This window comes from Rutilus rutilus, assembly GCF_951802725.1.
Source record: "Rutilus rutilus genome assembly, chromosome: 2".
In the NCBI taxonomy this organism is placed as follows: Eukaryota; Metazoa; Chordata; class Actinopteri; order Cypriniformes; family Leuciscidae; genus Rutilus; species Rutilus rutilus.
The window spans coordinates 13525821-13546655 of NC_140210.1; the positions used below are offsets into that span (position 1 = coordinate 13525821).

The 20835-nt window shown below is 42.5% G+C and overlaps 1 protein-coding gene across 4 annotated transcripts in view; it reads left to right on the forward strand.

Annotated features, from left to right (window-relative positions):
• The window catches only part of map9 (microtubule-associated protein 9), a 28314-nt gene extending 7504 nt beyond the window's left edge, over positions 1-20810 (forward strand). For 2 of the 4 annotated variants that reach the window (XM_084395327.1, XM_084395326.1), the window contains exons 11-14: positions 109-270; positions 6106-6251; positions 19172-19307; positions 19752-20810. In XM_084395327.1, coding sequence (XP_084251453.1) covers positions 109-270; positions 6106-6251; positions 19172-19307; positions 19752-19871 — 564 coding nt within the window. In that variant the 3' untranslated portion in view covers positions 19872-20810. The remainder of the gene's footprint in view (positions 1-108; positions 271-6105; positions 6252-19171; positions 19308-19751) is intronic. The other 2 variants (XM_084395329.1, XM_084395328.1) reach the window with 1 other exon arrangement.
• The last annotated feature ends 25 nt before the right edge of the window (positions 20811-20835 follow it).

Consider the following 20835-nt stretch of genomic DNA (forward strand, 5'->3'; position numbering starts at 1 on the left):
CGGACGCACCAGAAAATGTTCAATGCACATTTCTTCTGCAATAAATTCATTGAATTCTTAAGTCACCACAGTCATGTTATGATTTATTTATTGTAATTTCCCTTCGAGGAAAAGCTTGCTAAAATTGCAGATGCAAAGGCCTCTTATGATGCCTGGAAAGAGAAAAAATCTGAAGTCATCAGAAAGATAGTCCAAGAAAAACAGAAGTCAATCCATCAACAACAAATGGAAATGGATAAAAATCAAGAAAAAAAGGAAACTGCAAAACAGGTCAGTATTTTTCATTGGTAATTATAAAAAATTTGGTTTATTTGAAATATTGTAAACCTTTTACTGTATTAAAAAGAAATAAGGTATTTGTTCTAGACATTTGTTTGTAAATTATCCACAAATATGCACACGTTAGGTGTGCAAGACACCAAAACTATATTTTCAAACAGCCATACTTTATGGTAAAAAAAATATATATATATATATTTAAAAAAAACTCTTTGCTTTCACATCAATAGTAAGCATTTCGAGAAAGAGAAAAATATGTCAGAAAAATACACTCCAGTCCACAAAAAATCCAAGGTGGCACTGATGTGCCCAGACTGACAGTTGCTCAACCCAGTCAAAGTTGTTAGAATATAATAATGGTTTGAGAAAATAAACTATATTTTGTCACACTAAAAAAATATGCATACTGTAGCTCAAATACATGAAATGCATCACATTTCTCTTGTATAGTTTGTGTGTGAATGTGGTTTGCTGTACTGGCCAGTAGACTGTGCAGCAGCCTTGTGAACCCTTTGCTAAAAGTCTTGTGAAAGGGACCTTTGTGGAGGTATTCAGTTGCTCACTTTCATTTGGAATGTCCGTTCAATTTTTTTTTTTTGTTTTTTTTTTATGTCTGGGTTGTCTGTATAGGAATCTCGCTAGAGAGGCCAGTCTACTTCGATTGAAACTAAACGAGCCAATGCACATTAGGGCTTTGACTTTTGCCCAAAAATCATATTCGAAGTTCGTTTGTTTACGAACCAGGTGTTGGACAGCACACTCAGACCCCGCTACGGACTGCCTCCCAGAGAGAGCCTCCCGAGCCGCGCCCCTGCGTTCCACCTCGCTGCCCCTCTGCGGGTATGCCTACGGTCCCTCTGGTCCCGCTTGTACGGTCTCTGTGAGCCTGGTTAGTGCTCCCCAGTCCGTCTCGCTGGTTCATTCGGACCATCAGGCTCGGCTATGCGATTCAGTTCGCCCGACGTCCCCCCAAGTTTCGGGCCATCCACTACACTACAGCGAGAGCAGCCGATGCCCATGTCTTGCGGGCGGAGATCACAGTCCTACTGGTAAAGGACGCGATAGAGCCGGTCCCTCCAGCTGATAAGAGGTCAGGGTACTACAGTCCCTACTTTATTGTACCCAAGAAAGGCGGTGGGTTATGACAGATCTGGGACCTGCAAGTTTTGAATTGGAGTCTCCACAAGCTACCGTTCAAAATGCTCACGCAGAAACGCATTTTCGAATGCATCTGTCTCCGAGATTGGTTTGCAGCGATTGACCTGATGAACACGTACTTTCATGTCTCGATTCTTCCTCGACACAGGCCGTTTCTGCACTTTGCGTTCGAGGGTTGAGCATATCAGTACAAGGTCCTGCCCTTCAGGCTGTCCCTGTCTCCCTGTGTCTTCACGAAAGTCATGGAGAGGGCCCTTGTTCCCATGAGAGAACAGGGCATTCGAATCCTCAACTATCTCGACGACTGGCTCATACTAGCACACTCTTGAGATCAGTTATGCGAACACAGGGATCTCGTGCTCAGGCACCTCAGCCAGTTGGGCCTTTTGATCAACTGGGAAAAGAGCAAACTCTTCCCCGTGCAGAGGATGTTTTTTCTCGGTATGGAGTTGGATTCGGTCACACAGGCCTCACAGAGGAACGCGCTCAGTCAGTGCTGAACTGCTTGAACACGTTCAAAGGCAGGACGGCGGCCCCACTGAAATTCTTTCAGAGGCTCCTGGGGCATATGGCAGCGGCAGCAGCGGTAACTCCGCTCAGGCTGCTCCATATGAGACCGCTTCAGCACTGGCTTCACGGCCGAGTACCGAGATGGACAAGGCATAACGGCTCTCACCGGGTGACAATCACACTGGCGTGCCGCCAGATCTTCAGCCTGTGGTCAGACCCCTCGTTCCTGTCGGCAGGAGTGCCCTTGGAACAGGTGTCTAGGCATGCTGTGGTGTTCACAGATGCTTCTGCCACCGGCTGGGGTGCCACGTACATCGTGCATGCAGTCTCAGGGGTGTGGACAGGCCCCCAACTGCATTGGCACATCAACTGCCTCGAGTTGCTAACAGTACGTCTCGCTCTGAGCCGCTTGAAAAGGCTGCTACAGGGCAGGGACGTGCTGGTCCGTACGGACAACACCGTTGCGTACTTCAACCGACAAGGTGGTCTACGCTCCCGTCGCATGTCGCAACTCGCCCACCATCTCCTCCTCTGGAGTCAGAAGCATCTGAGGTCGCTTCGTGCCATGTATGTCCCTGGTGTGCTCAACCGTATGGTCGACGAGCTGTCATAAGCTGTGCTCCCAGGAGAATGGCGACTCCACCCCCAGGTGGTTTAGCTGATCTGGAGAGAGTTCGGGGAGGCTCAGGTAGACCTGTTTGCCTCCTCAGAGACCTCCCACTGCCAGCTGTTTTTCTCCCTGACCGAGGGAACACTCGGCACGGATGTACTGGCACACAGCTGGCCCCGGGGCCTCCGCAAATATGCGTTTCCCCCAGTGAGCCTACTTGCACAGACAGGGAAGTCAGGGAGAACGAGGAGCAGGTCATTCTGGTGGCTCCCTGTTGGCCCATCCGGACCTGGTTCCCAGAACTCATGCTCCTCGTGACATTCCCTCCCTGGCCCATTCCTATGAGGAAGGACCTTCTGACTCAGAGACGGGGCACCCTATGGCACCCGTGTCCGGACCTCTGGAAACTCGTGTGGTCCCTGGACGGGAGGCGGAGGTTCTAGGTGACTTACCCCCAGAGGTACTTAACACCTGCAGGCATTTTCGGTTGACAAATCGTGCCTAGAGTTTGGGCCGGGTGACAACCATGTTGTACCGACTAGCAAACTCCATCTTGACTGACTGTTCTCATCCTTTATATCAACAGTTTCAGTTTCTACCATCAGGTTCATTGCTTAGACTCCCATTTGCTAAAACAAACAGATTCAAACATTCCTTTGTTCCGTCTGCTGTCTCTCTTTTAAATGCCAGGAGGAAAAGGTAGCTTACACATTATTGAATTTGATCAGAATGTACATTATGTTATTTATCATATTATGTGTATTTGTGTATTTATATATATATATATATATTTTTTTGTAAGTTTGTGTGCTCCTATGCTGCGAAACTAATTGCCCCACTGGGGGACAAATAAAGGTATTGAACTTGACTATGTACAGGCTATGTGCCCAAGGTTCCTACCACTCCCTTCAGGGACCAGGTGGTGAACCTGCAAGCGCTGCACCTGGATGAGGCAGACCCTGCCCTGGCTTTGCTCTGTCCCGTTCGCGTTCTGTATCTGTACGTGGACAGAACTCAAAGTCTCAGGACCTCAGTCCAGCTCTTTGTCTGTTACGGAGGCCAGCAGAAGGGAAAGGCTCCCTCCAAGCAGAGGATGGCCCACTGGATAGTGGATGCCATCGCCTTGGCTTGCCAAGCACAAGGTGTGCCCTGCCCGCTCAGGTTGCATGCTTACTCCACAAGAGGCGCTGCATCCTCCTGGGCGCTGGGACGTGGCTCCTCGCTAACAGATATCTGTAGAGCTGCGGGCTGGGCGACACCTAACACGTTCGCTAGATATTATAACCTACGTGTAGAGCCGGTCTCCTCCCATGTTCTCACCCTAAACGGGTAGAAGCACTGAGAGGCCCGGCTCTGTCGGCTTGCTGCACCCTACTGTGCACCCTTATTGCTCCAGAGTGAAAAAACCTGTTGGGTCCTCCAACACCCTCGGTCCGGACATGGTGGAGCGTCCGGCGCCAGGCCTTTATCCGTTGAATCCTTGAGAACCGGGTCTAGGCTCGGTCCCATATGTGTGACCCTGCGGGGATTTCTTCTACGGATGCTCCTAAACGGAAGTCTGTGTCTTTCCCTTTGGCTAAGTCACCCAGTATTTTATATGCAGTACAACCTTCGGGTTAGTCCATATGTATATTAGGGCTGTCACGATGTTAGATTTTTCACACCACGGTTATTGTGGCCAAAAGAATTCACGATATCGATATATCGCGATATCTATAGAATCTATGGGGGGGGGGATTTTTGTGAAGGAAGACAAGCATGTGAAGTTTATCTGGTTTCAAACTGAAGCCAAACACTGTCTGAAGGTTTCCTGAAGAACTGAAAAGCTTTTAAACCTGTTGTTGCACTGGCGCCAATAAAGTCATGCAGATAGCAGATTTGAATAAAAAAATCAAGTGCACGGGGGTTCTTAATTTTAATAATCACCCTGTATTAAATATATGAACACAGAAACCCCCTGTTAACAGTTAATGTCACGTTTCCCATTCCATGATGACTAGTAAAATAATATCCGCGTCGCGTCTATGACAACTCCAGGTATTGCACACCGGACACGCACTTTCTCAGTTTATGGCCAGCAATATCATTATGTTTAAGGACATTATGGAATTGAGATAATGTCTGTACTATGTAATGATTATACTGTACAATTAAATACAATAGTTGCTGAGTCTGTGATCTGAACACTTTTTTCTGCGCTCTGTGTCGCGGCAGGATTTTGAACAAGGTCCTGAGCCGTTGCTGGGCGACGCGGACAGACGCCGAATAGAACCGCGCTGTGCTTCTCGTCCGGTGTGTGTACACTCATACAGAATGTGTTCGAATTTTAAAGACGTGGCGCTGCGCTTCTCGTCCCGTCCGGTGTGCGACCACCTCTAAGGTGCTGTTTTCTTTGAAGCCGAAGAACTCTGTTGTTAATACTGGCGAGCTCAGCTTACTTTTTTCGGGTGTGGACAGAGTGTTTCACTCTAGCTGCGCGGGCGCGGACGAGCGCTGCGTCTAGAAAATGCCAATATCGCCAATACCGGTATATTGTATTGCTCTAAATTAACACGATGTCGATATTTCATGCTTTGAATATCACGATTATCGTCAATACCGGTATATTGCGACACCCCTAATGTATATCTCCACATAACTCCTTCGGGGAAGAATGTGGGTCCCGCAGCATTCTCCTTCCTAACAGAAAGGGCACGCTTTCCCTGTGTTATCCAATAATCTCACTGTATGGGTTATCACGCAACAACAGTGATAGATACACTCTGTGTAAGTCCTCTCCTATCGTCCTTCCAGGCAAGAAGGGGCAAGAGGCTTGTACAAGGCGCTGGACGGGGTCAGTAGCTGTGGCGCTTTGGTAGGGATTCCTATTCGTCATTCACGACGTTCATACATCTGCTGTGACCCGCCGGGGCAGCCAGCTCATTGGCTCAGCTCATCAGCAAAAAACTGAAGTGCATTCGTACCTGCTGCTCATTATATACCCACGGTGCGTGGCTGAGCAGCTGATGCAAATGATTGCACGCCGATGTGCATTGGCTCGTTTAGTTTCACTCGAAGTATATTGGCCTCTCTAGGTCTCGAGATTCCTATTCGTCGGTCACAACGTTCGTATCCATTCCCTCCTTCAGGGAACGAGGGTTACCATACGTAACCGAGACGTTTAGGGGTCTGAAGGCTTTACTCTTATCATTAGTTATTCAGGTGTGTGTAGGGTTAGGAGAAATCAGTATCTGTCCTGAAATAATAGGAAGTTGACACATCCTGCTTTGTGATGTACTGTACTTACCTTAGACTATATTAATTTTGCTAATTGTTTTATAAATGCTTGCAGCTTTGGTGACTTCATAATATTTATTGGGAGACCATGGAATATTTGTAGTTTTAAAAATCCATTTGCCACAGCTCATGACTAAAAATGAAACATTATTAAGTAAAGGTAAATAAAAATGAGAGAGAGAGTGAAATGATACCTAGCAGTATATACTACTAAATGCAATTTTAGTACTATTTTTCACATAAAGATATCACAATCTAATTTACAAAAACAGGTTTTTGAGAAGTGGAAAGAGGAGCATGACAGTATCCTTAAAGACAGGATAAAGGAAAAGAAGCAGACTGAGAGAAAAGAAAAACTACAGCAGGTCAGAGAGAAAGAGGAAAGAAAAAAGGACTGCACCTCTGCTTTCACTGAATGGTAAGAAAGACATTTAAATTACATATGATAACCTAATTTATTCCTTTTATCTTGTTAAATAGCTCACATTTGATCATGCTGAAGTTATTATGCAATTATGTATTGATTAATACACTATAGAAAATGTATTATACCTGTTATACATTTGAACATAAATGTGTGTCAGCAGCAACCATAATGGTAATGGTAAAAATCCACTCACTTCTCTTTTTTTAATCCTCATAAATCATAAGCAGTGTCTCAGAACAAGCCATTTGCAGATTCTTGCATATGTGACATCACAAATGCTTTAGGCACCGCCTACGACTGTGACTCTGCCCTATTAGCATAGACCCCGTCCTGAGTGAGCTGTACACAGTCCGCCATGTTTATCTCCTCGCCAGAGCATTTAACAGTAGGGTTGCCACCTGTCCCATAAAATTTCATATCGTCCATATTTTACGGTCCCCTGGGGTACTGCCGTTCTCGACAATATACCTTTCTAAAAGTGGGAATTTAGCACTTACTAGCATGAAGACCAAATATAGACACAGACTGTGCATGGAGATTGATTTAAGATTCAAACTCTCTTCGATACAAAAACATACCCTGAGTGAGTTCTTGTTTTTAATGTTGATCATATATTTTACGAGTAAGAATTTAATGTTTCCCGAATATCCATACGATTTCAAATGTGACATTCATTTTATACAACAGTTCAAACACTTGTTTGTATTTTTGAGAGAATAATGTTGGTGTGATGTTCATAATGTGCATGGTTATTGAAAAAACTAAAAACTAAAGTTTCTGAAATAAGGCCACAAAACACATACTAAAATGTGTCAATAAGACTTTTGACTAATGGATGTTGTCCATCCATTTGGATGAGTTTTTTCTTCAAAATGATGTGAAAATCATCCTGCCTAATCATTCACATAACACAATACATTGATTTCAATTTTGCAAAACACTTTCTGTTTGGAAAGGCAATATGCGAGGGGGGCGTCAACGATCCAACACCATCATGCATATTTTGTGGTTCGCACCTGAGGAGACAATGGGGCCCGCATACTTAATGAGCCATTCATTCAGGTGTGTCACTGAGCCACAAGAAAGAATGCAAGAGCAACAGTTGGAAGCATCTCAATTTTTTTTTTTTTTTTCACAAATTGTGCTTGCAAATTGGCCTATAATATCCAAGGAAAACATGTCTAGTAATTGTGCAGTTAATTCTCATACTGTATTTTCAGTTTTGAAATATTTATCCTCTCCCCAAATTTGTCACTAATAAAACACAATAAAAATTATTTAAAGAAAAGGCTTATATTTACCTTTTAATAGTTTGTTTACATCTACCTTGTAAATATATTTTTTTTTATTAAAAAAGGTTACAATTACAACAACAATTCAAGTGTAATCTTTCTTTGTAAAAACTAAAGTATACATTTTATCATACATATTTCAAAGTTAAGGATTCATTACTTGAATATAGCCTAGGCTACATTGGAATAAACACTATAACATATTATTTGATTACTTTATTTTTGACAAAACATACTATATTTAACATATGAGCAAAAATTGGCAAACAAAAGCTTATTTGAGGTGGCAGATATTTTACAGTAAAAATGTAAAATCTATCCAAAACTAATCAACGAAATGTTGTCTTTCATATGTCTGTAACATAGGTCTTTCGTTTTTATTATAAGAAATATAAATGTTAATTTGCAGTTTAATACGTTGCTTATACAAATACATTTTATTTTAACATATTTCAGTCGATTTTTACTCAGTATAGCAATACAGTTTGTTAAAAGCGAAACATTCATTCACACACAGAAACGCGATTCAAATTTAAACCGTCTTTTTGCCAGTTGTGGTAAACAGCGCGCATCTCTGCCGTTCGTTCATTCATTCACACAGAAACGCGATTCACTTGAGAATGAAAAAAAACTTACCACAGTATTCCATAGCTCAGGATCCGTTGCTCCTCGAAATATCCAGTATGCGGCAGTCCTGTGGGCGAAAATGCCTTGTTGATGCTAGAGGTCAGAGGAGAATGGGCCGACTGATTCAAGCTGATAGAAGAGCAACTTTGACTGAAATAACCACTCGTTACAACCGAGGTATGCAGTAAAGCATTTGTGAAGCCATAACACGCACAACCTTGAGGCGGATGGGCTACAACTAGAGATGCACCGATTACAATTTTCTGGGCCGATTCCGATTTCCGATTTTTCATTAAGTTTGACCTGCCGATACCGATTTTAGCCGATTCCGATTTCATTTTTTCTAACCACTTTACAGCACACACAAATATTTATTTGATATCTTTTCTGTAATAGAACATTTTACAATTTGCATAGTACATCTTTTTTTGAACAGATAAACGCTATAAAAAAGAACTATATAAATGACTCCAGGTGTGGGTAATTCACACACATCTGAAGTGCAGTGTTATGGAAGAACCATTTCCTTATTCCATTTCAATATCCAATAATTTTTTTATATATGTATTTAGCAAACTAAACGTCTGTATGAAAACAGGGAATGGCAATAAAATAATATATAAATAAAAAATAAAATAAATATAGCCTTGCAGTATAAAGATATTTCTCAAAGCACACACACACAGGCCTATTGCAATCACTTGTACAAACTGAATAATAAAACAAGTTTAAATGGGTACATTTTCTATAAATATTAGTCTTCTTTTCTGACATGGCCTACACCAGTTCTTGTTAAAACACGCAAATTCTGTGCATTTTGGGCACTTTTTTGTGAAACCCTATTTAGGCTATTTTGTCCATCAAAAGTGTGCTTTCCCTTTAATTGAGCGTGAGCAGTGCAGCAAATAGACTCGCCGCCGAAACACGCGCTTCACTGCTCGAGACGCTCCTGCTTGACGCTCACGCGCTGCTCCTGCTCCCGTTGTGAATGCACTCATGATTAACATGCACGCCGAAAAAAAATACGCGCTTGCGGTCTGAACGGACGTAATTCACAAGGTTTCCTACATGTATGTTCCGTGTGCACGTGTGATGCTGATGTTGCGCGATGTTAATCATGCGGCGCCCGAGTGGTCACGGCCGATCACGTGAAAATCGGCCAATTCCGGTCACCAGCCGATCAATCGGTGCATCTCTAGCTACAACAGCAGAAGACCCCACCCGGGTACCACTCATCTCCACTACAAATAGGAAAAAGAGGCTATAATTTGCACGAGCTCACCAAAATTGGACAGTTGAAGACTGGAAAAATGTTGCCTGGTCTGATGAGTCTCGATTTCTGTTGAGACATTCAGATGGTAGAGTTAGAATTTGGCGTAAACAGAATGAGAACATGGATCCATCATGCCTTGTTACCACTGTGCAGGCTGGTGGTGGTGGTGTAATGGTGTGGGGGATGTTTTCTTGGCACACTTTAGGCCCCTTAGTGCCAATTGGGCATCGTTTAAATGCCACGGCCTACCTGAGCATTGTTTCTGACCATGTCCATCCCTTTATGACCACCATGTACCCATCCTCTGATGGCTACTTCCAGCAGAATAATGCACCATGTCACAAAGCTCGAATCATTTCAAATTGGTTTCTTGAACATGAGAATGAGTTCACTGTACTAAAATGGCCCCCACAGTCACCAGGGGTCTCATTTATAAAACTGTGCGTAGGCACCTTACTAAAAGTGTATGTGCGCCGAAAGCCAAAAAAGGCGTACGCAAAAAAATATTCAGACTTATAAAACCGTTCGTACGCCAGAACCTGCGCAGAATTCACTTTATAAATCCCAGTCAGCGGAAGATTGTGCGCACATGCGTCTCAACCCCGAAATAACCATATATGGAGCTTACAACGCCTAGTTTTACTATGCAGATCCTCATCTGCATATCATTTGCATATGATTATTCATCCACGTGATAACGTTTAACGTACAAGGCACGTTACATTATAAAAAATCATGTAGTTGCCTATCCTTGCCTTGTTTTTGAATACATAAATCAAATAGTGTATAAAATACATTTCAGAGAAAGTTTTTCTCAATCTTTTCCACTGGCCGAATTGTATTTTTAATTGATTTATATTTTTAATGGAAACAGATAGGCCTTGGGCATTATTTGCACTAAACTATTTTCTCAGACAATCTGGTATTATCATGATAAGCAATTATCTCTGTGGTTAAAACATTAAAACAGCACGCCACAGGAAAAGTGTTCAAAAACATCGCATCCACAACAAATATTTCTATTGACTGAATTTGAATATAAAAAATGTTGTAACTTCTCAGTAATGATTTCATGTTAAACATGTTATGTTTCATGTTAAACATGATTTCATGTTTAAGTGAATTAATCCATTAATCCATTAATTTGAATGGCATATTTAATCTAAATGTTTATATCAGAAGTAAAACATAGTTTAAATCATTATTTTATTTATTTAAACTGTTATTTGCGTCAGTTTCACTAAACGGCCCAACGCGCTCGCTGACGCGGACATTTAAGAAGGGATGGATATTTGCTTCAAGTGACAGGCTTGGTGAGTGAAATTATATTTGTATTATCTTTCTGTATATGTTTAATTTTCTTTAGATTTTCTGTCTAAAAGTGACCAAAAAGACACTTAACTCCAGCTCACCATCGGTGTCGCCAAACTGCTCCATCTCCAAAACGTTCGTACGCATGGGTCAGAGTTTGCGTGCAGGTGCGCAAATTTTCCCGTCAAGTTTGTTTTTATAAATCACAACTTATGCGTCGGAAGTGGCGTACGCCTGTTTTGTGCGTACGCAACGGTTATAAATGAGGCCCCAGATCTCAACCCAATAGAGCATCTTTGGGATGTGGTGGAACGGGAGCTTCGTGCCCTGGATGTGCATCCCACAAATCTCCATCAACTGCAATATGCTATCCTATCAATATGGGCCAACATTTCTAAAGAATGCTTTCAGCACCTTGTTGAATCAATGCCACGTAGAATTAAGGCAGTTCTGAAGGCGAAAGGGGGTCAAACACAGTACTAGTATGGTGTTCCTAATAATCCTTTAGGTGAGTGTGTGTGTATATATATATATATATATATATATATATATATATATATATATATATATATATATATATATATATATATATATAATGAAAAAGAATATGAATATGAATAGTATAAATGTAGTGGGCCAAGAACTGAATCTTGAGGAACACCCTGTGTAAGCGGAGCAGTGGCAGATCTATACCCTTGTATAGTGATATGATACTTTCTGTCGCTGATGTAGGAAATGAGCCAGGAAAGAGCTGAGCCAGTGATGCCGATATCAGAAAAGCAAGAGATGAGTATTTCACGGCAGACTGTGTCAAATGCGGCGCTTAGATCGAGAAGTATCAAGATGTTTATTAACTCTGAATCCATGGAAAGAATAATGTCATTAACTACACGAAGAAGAGCAGTTTCAGTGCTATGGGATGGGCGAAATCCTGACTGAAAAGGTTCCATTAGCATCTAAATATGATCTTAATTGCGAAGCCACAACATTTTCAAGAATTTTACTTAAGAATTGTAAATTATATATTGGCCTGTAATCGTCCATGTTTAGATGGTCAAGGTTTTTTTTAAGGATTGGGGCCACTGCAGCCATTTTTAATTCTGCTGGAACAATGGCTGATGTTAAACTAGTTTATCATAATGTGTTATGAAAGGTGCAACCTCGGGGACACACATCTTAAAGGTACAATATGTAAGAATTTTGCATTAAAATATCCCATAATCTCAAGGCCAGTGTTATATATTTTGTTAAGTTGATTACTTACAATATCCCAAATGTTTCCAACTATTTTTAAATCGTGAGAAAATTGCGATTTTAACCAAGGAAACGGGGCGTTAGAGCAGGGGGGAGCTGGGAGTCGCCAGTCAATTGCGTCATATCCGCGTTACCCTCGGTTTCCGCTCGTACTGCGTGGAGTCCTTGACAAATGCGGAAGTTGTAGTTGTAGCGTCTATCAAGCAACAAACGTTAGCTTGTTTCGTGCAGTCGTTATGGAACACAATTATTCTTTACCGATTGCAGCTGGTTCTGTCGACAAAGCATGCTTAATTTTATATTTTCCAAATGTAGCATTCGGTAATAGTTATGTTTATGTAAGGGAAGTATTATTGCTTTAGATTTGTGTTTAGTTTATTGACATTGTTTATCACGTCTGGTGTTTATGGCCATGTAAATAAATATAGCATGTGTTATACATAAAGATGAATCAGTATTTTGGAAAATGATGTGGGTATGTTCGAATGTACTTTTACAACAATTGTTCAGAACACGTAAAACTGCGCCGCGTTATCACAACAATGAATTAGACATACAGTAACATCATTGATAACCAATTTAGTATTAAACCTTACTTTTCTTGCGGTTAATTCATTTTAATGAAATACAAGTGTCATGAGGTTCAAGAGTCAGGAAGGAAGAAGACAGGGATCGGCGTGACTGGGACTCATACTTTATTAAAATAAAACAAAACAAACAAAAGTCGCGCACAACGCGCATTCACCGTGGCAACCGCGACGGCACAAAACAGTTCAAAAACGAGAGCTCGGATCCACCGGTTTTCTTTCTCTGCGTCCAATTTTCTCTCCAGTCTCTCTCTCGTTCCAGCGCGCGGCTTATAAGCGGTCTCTCCACGCCGATCACTGCAATAAGACACAGGTGTTCGTCATTTGCACTTGACCTACTTGCGGGATGCTCGTTTCTCTCTCTCCCGTTACAGACCGCGCTGAACCACGCCCCCCTCGCCACAAAAAGCATGTCATTATAAAAATAAATCCATGAACATGATTTTTCGATTCCCGTCTGACTGATTTACATCCACGGTGGAGTTTAAAATGACAGTTCCCATCATTCCACACTCCTTCACATCGTCATCAAGCTATGCCGTTGTTGTTGTTTGGAATGTAGCGCCCTCTAGCGGCAAAAAATTATTGCATATTGTACCTTTAAGCAAAACAGTAGGTGTAGGATCAAGCTGGCAGGATGTGGAATTAGACTTCACAATTAGATCAGTTATGGCAGCAGAGGTAGTCAGAGTGAAAGTAGAGAGAGAGTTTGTTGAATGAGCTAAATAAGCTAACATCAAATGAACTGAGGGGTGCCTTTGCCATCTCCTGATTCAGAGCAGCTCCCCCCATCCCTGGGCCTCCTGTCTCAAGGCCGCTTTGACAGGATGACTCCGGTCTCCCCGGAGCTGGTGCAGCCGCAAGGGGACGCCCTCGGTGACGAGCAGGCTGGGGGCCACCGCGCGGCAGCTTGCTGGGAGAGTGGCAGAGTCATGCCAAGGCAGGATGTGCTTTATGGCCTCCGTCTGCTTCTGGATTGCCGAGAACTGCTCGGCGAAGTCCTCGACAGTGTCGCTGAAGAGGCCGACCTGGGAGATGGGACCTGGGTCCTGGGAGACAAACCAAACTTTGTCGGCGTCCTTCATCTCAGCCAGGTCCAACCAGAGATGACGTTCCTGGACCACCAGAGTGGCCGTGACTTTCGTCAGTCACCGTGCGCAGTTCCTGCAACAACCCTGGCTCAAAACTACCCTCGTGCAGCTCTTTGAGAGCTTTTACCTGATGGACCTGCAGGATGGCCATGGCATGCGGTGCGGAGGCGGCCTGTTCAGCGGCACTGTAAGCCTTAGTAGCCAGGGCTGCTGTTGTCTTACTCGCCCTGGACAGGAGGTGCAGACGTTTCTGCCAGGTGGCGGCACTTTGCGGGCAATTGCACGCTCCACCTCTGAAACGTCCACGTAGCTATTGGTGGCCCGGCCATCGAGGGTAGTGAGAGCAGAGGAGGAATAAGAACAGCTTTGGGCAGTGAAAGGTGCCTTCCACGACTTCTAAACCTCCTCATGCACCTCCGGGAAGAAAAGCACTGGAGCGGGGCGCGGCACCCAGGAACCAATCATCCAGTCAGGAAATTGCCTCATCCAAAAACACACGGATGGAAAGACATCTTGAAAAGACGCTGACCACCCCAGCTTGCTCTTTTAGGGAACTGCTCTTTTAGCTGAAGCACCGAGGGGTGTATGCTTTACAGCAAATCTAGATGTAAACACTGCTGGAATGCGCCTTCACACCGGTAGAAAGATTCCACGACAAGCTGCAGGCAAAATAACAATTAAAATTTATGTTTTTGGAGTAATCTCCTAGAGGGGGGGGGTGTTTGGCTTGAGGTCATGTTGCAAATGACACTAGGTTGATTTTACTCCGAACCATCCCTTTAAAGCTACTAAAGTTGATTCAATTTAAGAGCGGTGAGTGATTTTCAGTTTTTCTTTTGTTGTTTGATTCATATTAACCCTCGAAGCGCCAAAGTCACAAAATTGCGACAAGACGTCATACTTAATAAAACAGGCTGTAGATCCTAATATGGTGTTATATCTCATTTGTAGACCAAAATGGCGTCATGTTCCTATTCAAAGTGTTGGAGGAAACAGCAGAGCAAGTGAGCGGAAGCAGTTCAGTTCAGAGCGTCTGAGTAAATTGTGAGATTTGTGAGAGAAAATCGTCAAATTGCTAATAAAAACTTGTACCGTGAGGATGTGTTGCAAATGTTATTCGCCGATACTGACTCTGAAGGGGAATATTTGCCTTTTGGAAATGACGATCGGCCGTCTAATGATCGCGCTTCTCCCGGTACATCTTTGCCGCGCAACGGTGCCGCCTGCGCTTCTCCCGGTACATCTTTGCCACGCAATGGTGCCGCCCGCGCTTCTCCCGGTACATCTTTGGTGCACAATGGTGCCGCCCGCACTTCTCCCGGTACATCTTTGCCGCGCAATGGTGCCGTCCGCGCCTCTCCCGGTACAACTTTGCCGCGCAATGGTGCCACCGCGCAAGGCGCGAGTATTCACGAAGCACAAACAGATCATTTTGACCTTTTGCCCAAAGGGGATGGGGGTGGCAGGGGTGGATGTGGTCTTAGTGTACATAGGAGAGCTGTTGCTAGAGGTAAAGGCAGCAGGGGTAGAAGAAATAGGGCTGGAAGTAGCGATAGCTCTTTGGATCCAGTCAGACCGGCTCGAGGTGGGAGTGGCCGAGGTAGACATGGCCGTGCTGTGCGTGGGAGAGCCGGGAGATGTGGTAGAGGCAGCAGGGGGTGATCTGGCTCTAAATAGGGATGGAAATAGCGATGACAATGCTGGCTGGGTTTTCCTGAATATTACTGATGAACTGATCAAAAAGTAGGCTACAGTTCACATGCGTTTTACTACTATATAAAAAAACATGCAAATAAGTTCAAACATCAGTTCAATATCTACTATTTCATGAATATTATGAAATTCAAGAGGGCCGCCCCCTGATGACGTCATAATATGCAAATTAGATGAGTATATTTACACCCCACATAAACTTTCAGTCATCCCCAACATTTTTCTAATTTACAGTAGATATCTTTCTTTAAGCCCTTTCAAGCCACAAGCTTTTGAAATTTTGATGTCAAAATCCAGCATTTTTTCAAAAAAAACCTTTGCGCCTAAAGGGTTAACAACATATATATAGCAGGTACTGTATATTACACTGCTTTCACTTTAATACACAGATTTAACATACACATGCAATTTCTTTACTTGCTGTTTACGATCAGTCATAACCAAGTGTGTTTATGTGAACTTTGTCAAATACACAGAAGGTTATGTCAAAAACACACAGTTTAAAGCTATAGTAGGTAATCCTGTTCAGAAACACTTTTTTTTTATACTGGGTGAAATGGTCCTTCCATCCTGAGAGTAGTCAATACATTATGTGTTCAGAAAAAGGAATGAAAACAATCAGACCTCTGTAGCAGCTGCAGGACAGTAAAAACACTGACCAATCACTGCCACTCGGTGCGAATGTAAAGAACCAATCAGATGCCTTCATGTCTCGTGCCCGAGCCCCACTGCGTGCGCTGCCCTGCGTGCACTCATCACATGTCACTGTTCCCGGAAATATTCAGCTCACTACACCGAGTAAGCAGGAGTTTGCGGCACAATGGACTGTCACTCTCCCTCGCTACCATGGCAACCACCCCTGCATGCACGCGCACACCCGTTTGACTTGAATAGGGGAAGAGGCACGGAGAGAGGCACGGATAGCAAGGAAGAATCACAATAATGGCAGAGAAAGAGCAGTCACAATTCCCAAGTACCTGCATAAAAAGTCAGCGAAGGCAAAAAAAAGGAACTAGTAAGGTAGAAAGGTAGGCTACTTGTCACCGGAGTGTAACGTTTGTCCTCTTCAGAGCCAACAGTGCTTTCATCATGGAAGCTCTTACATGCAAAACACCGTATATGTTATGAATCTTACACGAAATTCACCTTCATCACAGAGGTAATGGTAAAACGTGTATCAATGCAACCTGTTTTTAGCTTTGCCTTATGTTACTAGCTCGTTACCGAATCAACCTCAATATATTTTAAACTTTACCCGTATCGATATGCTAGCTTGATAGTGAGTACTAACAACAGCCATGAAAGTTGTTTATATTCATAATGATAAAGTTAAGTATTTTATTACATGTGATTCTGACATGATGTCACTACATGCACTGCGCTCTTCTCCTCCGCTTGGCACTGGCAAACGCGTCCTCCAGCTGCAGACGTCGGCATCGCGCGTTCATGTGTTTTGGGGGCGTGGCTTTGGAAGGAGCCCAGAAGGAAGGAGGTGGGAGCGAATGGAATAAGTATCTGTGTTTATTGCAGTCCTGAGAGGACTACAGACACTCGATTTTTATACTCTCTTTTTCAGAGTACTTACATTTTAATTATGTATTGATATATAAAGAAAGTTTAAACAAATTTTGATTTTTTTTTTTTTTTCTCAATTCCTGCCTACCCTACCTTTAAGCGCAATAACACGTGAAAGAGAACTTAGTTTAATACTCACCGTCTGACATCTAGCTTTCTGTGCCTGGCTTCAATGTGTGCACTCAGAAAACCATATATCAGAAGTTTAGACTGTTATGGCTTTAAAACGCATGCAGATAATAAACTTTCATGATGATGAAGAACGTCTAGGTTACGTACGTAGTTGTCGTGTTGACTGATTGGAATCACACTAGGGAGCCTGTCATCTTCGAGCATTGTAAAAACGAGCCAATGGACATTGGCGTGCGTGAATCCCCCCGCAGCGCGGGTATAAATACTATATATATATATAGATGTATAAAATTGTTTTTCGCTGAGGAGCCGAGCGGGCCCCGGTCAGCAATAGTGGCTGGGGGACTACGTCTCCATTCCCTCCTTCAGGGAATGAGGGTTACATACGTAACCGAGACGTTCCCTTCCAGTCGGGCACGCTCGACTTGGTCGACGTGTCGACTGATTGGGATCCCTACTAAGACGCCACTTGTGCTGCCACCTTCCAGTGCCTAGACAAGCCTCCTGATCTTCCCAATTTGGATAACTAGGTACAAGTCTGAAAAGTTTGGTGTGTATATAGGTGCTACTGAAGTGGAGATTTCGGACTTGAAGTATGAGAGAAAAGTCATTTTGAGAAAACGGGCTTTAAAGATTTTTCATCAGCCAATGAGATTGCGCATTCAGCCCTTTTACTTTCACGATTGGTTGCTGATAAAAAGGAAATGACCATATTTGGATCTGACAGGATTGTACACAAGAGAGAGAGCTTCCTAACGGTGCATGTGATGACAGGCTGACGGCAGAGATCCCGGAGCAGCATGTTGATTTAGAACGCGAACTTTTGTTGAATTTATGAGAAATCTACAGACGCAAACAGACAAAGTGTAATAAAATAAAGACCTAAATGTGTATTTCAGACTTTTTTTCAACACAAGTCTGAAAGAAGACATGTTATTGAAGACAAATATCCAAAAATCTCAAAATTGACCAGTAAAAAAAAAACGATGTTTTTGCCTGCCGTGTCTCGCCTTAAGTCAGTGCTGAAGTGGTCATCATATGGAGGAAACCGTTTATATGCGGCTGCGTCTCACATATGCCCCAGGAGCCTCTGAAGTTTATTCAGAGGGACCCTTTCTCACCTCTAAGCACCGACCGGACACATTCCAGTTGAGAATGGAATTGCTCTTCAGGAAATGGGACCCGTCACCAGTGCCGGAGCACACAGGGGAACAACCGCGGCAACACTTTACAGTGAAGCACTCACCACTTCTGCCCTCAACTGGCTGTCAACAAAACACTCTTTATAAAAATGCTGTTAAAACAGCAGTTGAGAGCTTCCATAGCTCGCGATCACCGCTGCAACTGCTGTCAACACCAGCACTGGGAGAGTCTTTCAGAAGAACACCGACACACTCACTCATTGTGAAACAACACTCTTCAGAGACATCAGATGAACCGATCGGCTCCGAAGCGAAAGACAACTGGGTGCGTGCATCCACTTCCGTATTTATACCCGTGCTGCGGGGCGTGTGATGCGATTCACGCATGCCAATGTCCATTGGCTCGTTTTTACAATACTCAAAGATGACAGGCTCCCTAGCGTGATCCCAATCAGTCGACTAGGTAGAGCGTGCCAGACTGAAAGGGAACTGCAATGTCACGTGAGCGTGACTGCGATATAGATAATAATCAAAACCAAACAGATGTTTTCATCTTTGTCAGAGTATCCGAGGCACGATCTGTAAAGGTCCACCCTCTTCTGGAAAGCAGGGGGCGGGGGGTAGCAGCAGCTCAGATACATGGACGAAAACAGCATGTTTTTCCTTCCACTCAAAAATGGACATTTACAACATGATATAAAATATGATCTGTGGGGTAGCTGAAACTACACAGACATTCTGGGGACACCTGAGATTTAAATTACATTTACATACATCTTGTAAAAAGGGGCATAATAGGACCCCTTTTAGATGTAAATGTGCCCTTTGTGAAGCCTCAGGTTATAGATCGAATTTAATGACTGTGCCGTCTTGCAGAACATGACTTTCAGTTAATTATTTTACATATTACATAGGAGTGACCGAAAAAAGGATGTCATTGAAGAGAAGGTAAGGGCAGAACGCAGGAAGGAGAAAGTAAAGGAAGTGGAAGAGAAATATGAAAAGGAGGAAAATGAAAAAATGGCCTTGGAGATGTACGAAAAATGGCTGGTATGTTATAGCAAATTTATTTACGCACAATTTCCCAATCACACATAATTTTGCACTGTAAAACAGTTTTGTAGAAAATATATTTTCATGCCATTTCTGTTTATTATGTATTAAAAAGTTAGTTCTATAGTAAAAATGTCTTTAACTCTTCTTAAATAGCATTTGCCATTTAATCTTTGTCATTATGGCGTATGTTATGTGTGTGTAAAGGGCAGATCAGTCATATTTCTATTCTAAGTGGGGTTGTTCAGTCCTCATTTGTCACGTTATGCACTAAAAATTCCTACGTATATACACACATTTAAACCGATGCTTTGAGACTAAGACTATTTCAATTACTTTTTTACTTTTTTTTTTATGAGAAAGCTGTAAACAAAAGCTTTTCATTGGTTTGCCTCTGTTGACTGATGTTGAATTTATGTGGTCCTGGTCCTTTTATTACAGAGAAGAAAAGAGTTTCAACAAAAACGAGACAGAAGTGAAAAAAGGATACAGGCTATTCTTCAGGATGAGCCCCCTCCACCCTGGAGCCCACCTAATAAAACCATCCCATTTGGAAAATGAGCTTTATTTAATTAGATTTTTAACCTGCTTTTTTGACATTTGATATCATTATTTCAGGAATTGTTGAAATGTAAATAAATCAAACTAAAATTCCCTTAATGTAATGCAATGCAGTAACACTTAAGTTATAAAGCGATTTTAAGATATTTGTCTAAATATCATAAAGTTGATCATAAACATGGCAAGATAACAGCGATAGCGATAAATACGGGCTGTTTATTTTATCATCGCATTATAGGTTTATCAGAGCCTTAACCTTATTTACAATAAATGTGTGTTTTGTTTTTAAAGCATGTGTTCAATTTATATTATTTTATGGAATTTGTTTACTTGTTGACTAAACATTCACAGTTTGGACCTTTTCATTTTTTGTTCTGATGTTAAACTTTATTGTATTAATTATCTTATATAACATTTCTTGAAATTGTACATCTGTGTTTTATATTACTTATCTCAAACTCCAGTTGATCAGCCTTCTGAGCCTTGCAGGCACTTTGCTGAAGTGGTCTCTTCAAAGTCATAGCCTGGGATCTTTATGCTTTAATATTTAAATAGCACATGAGTTTACCCATCAGCACCCTTTGCCCTACCAATCAAAGTCCTGCTATTGTATAAAGTATATAATAACCTTTATTTATCCCTGTAGGAAGGGAAATTGTGTTGCTTGTGGCATCAAAGACTTTAACACTAGAGCAATTGAAATTTCGCATCCACAGTGAAATAAGTGAGGTGAGTACTAGGAACCACCTTAAAGCTTCTGTGTCTGGAATCCTTAGCGGTATAGTGGTAATTCACATGCCTATAAGCTTTGAGGCTAAAAGCCATCTGCTTGAAATAAAAATCCCCAATGCAATAATGTCTGTAGATAAATAGTTTTGTGCAGAGACAGGAATTCAATTGTGAATTGTAGATATAATAAAAGTGACTTTTGGGACATTCGAAGACGGACAGGACAGTCATTGAC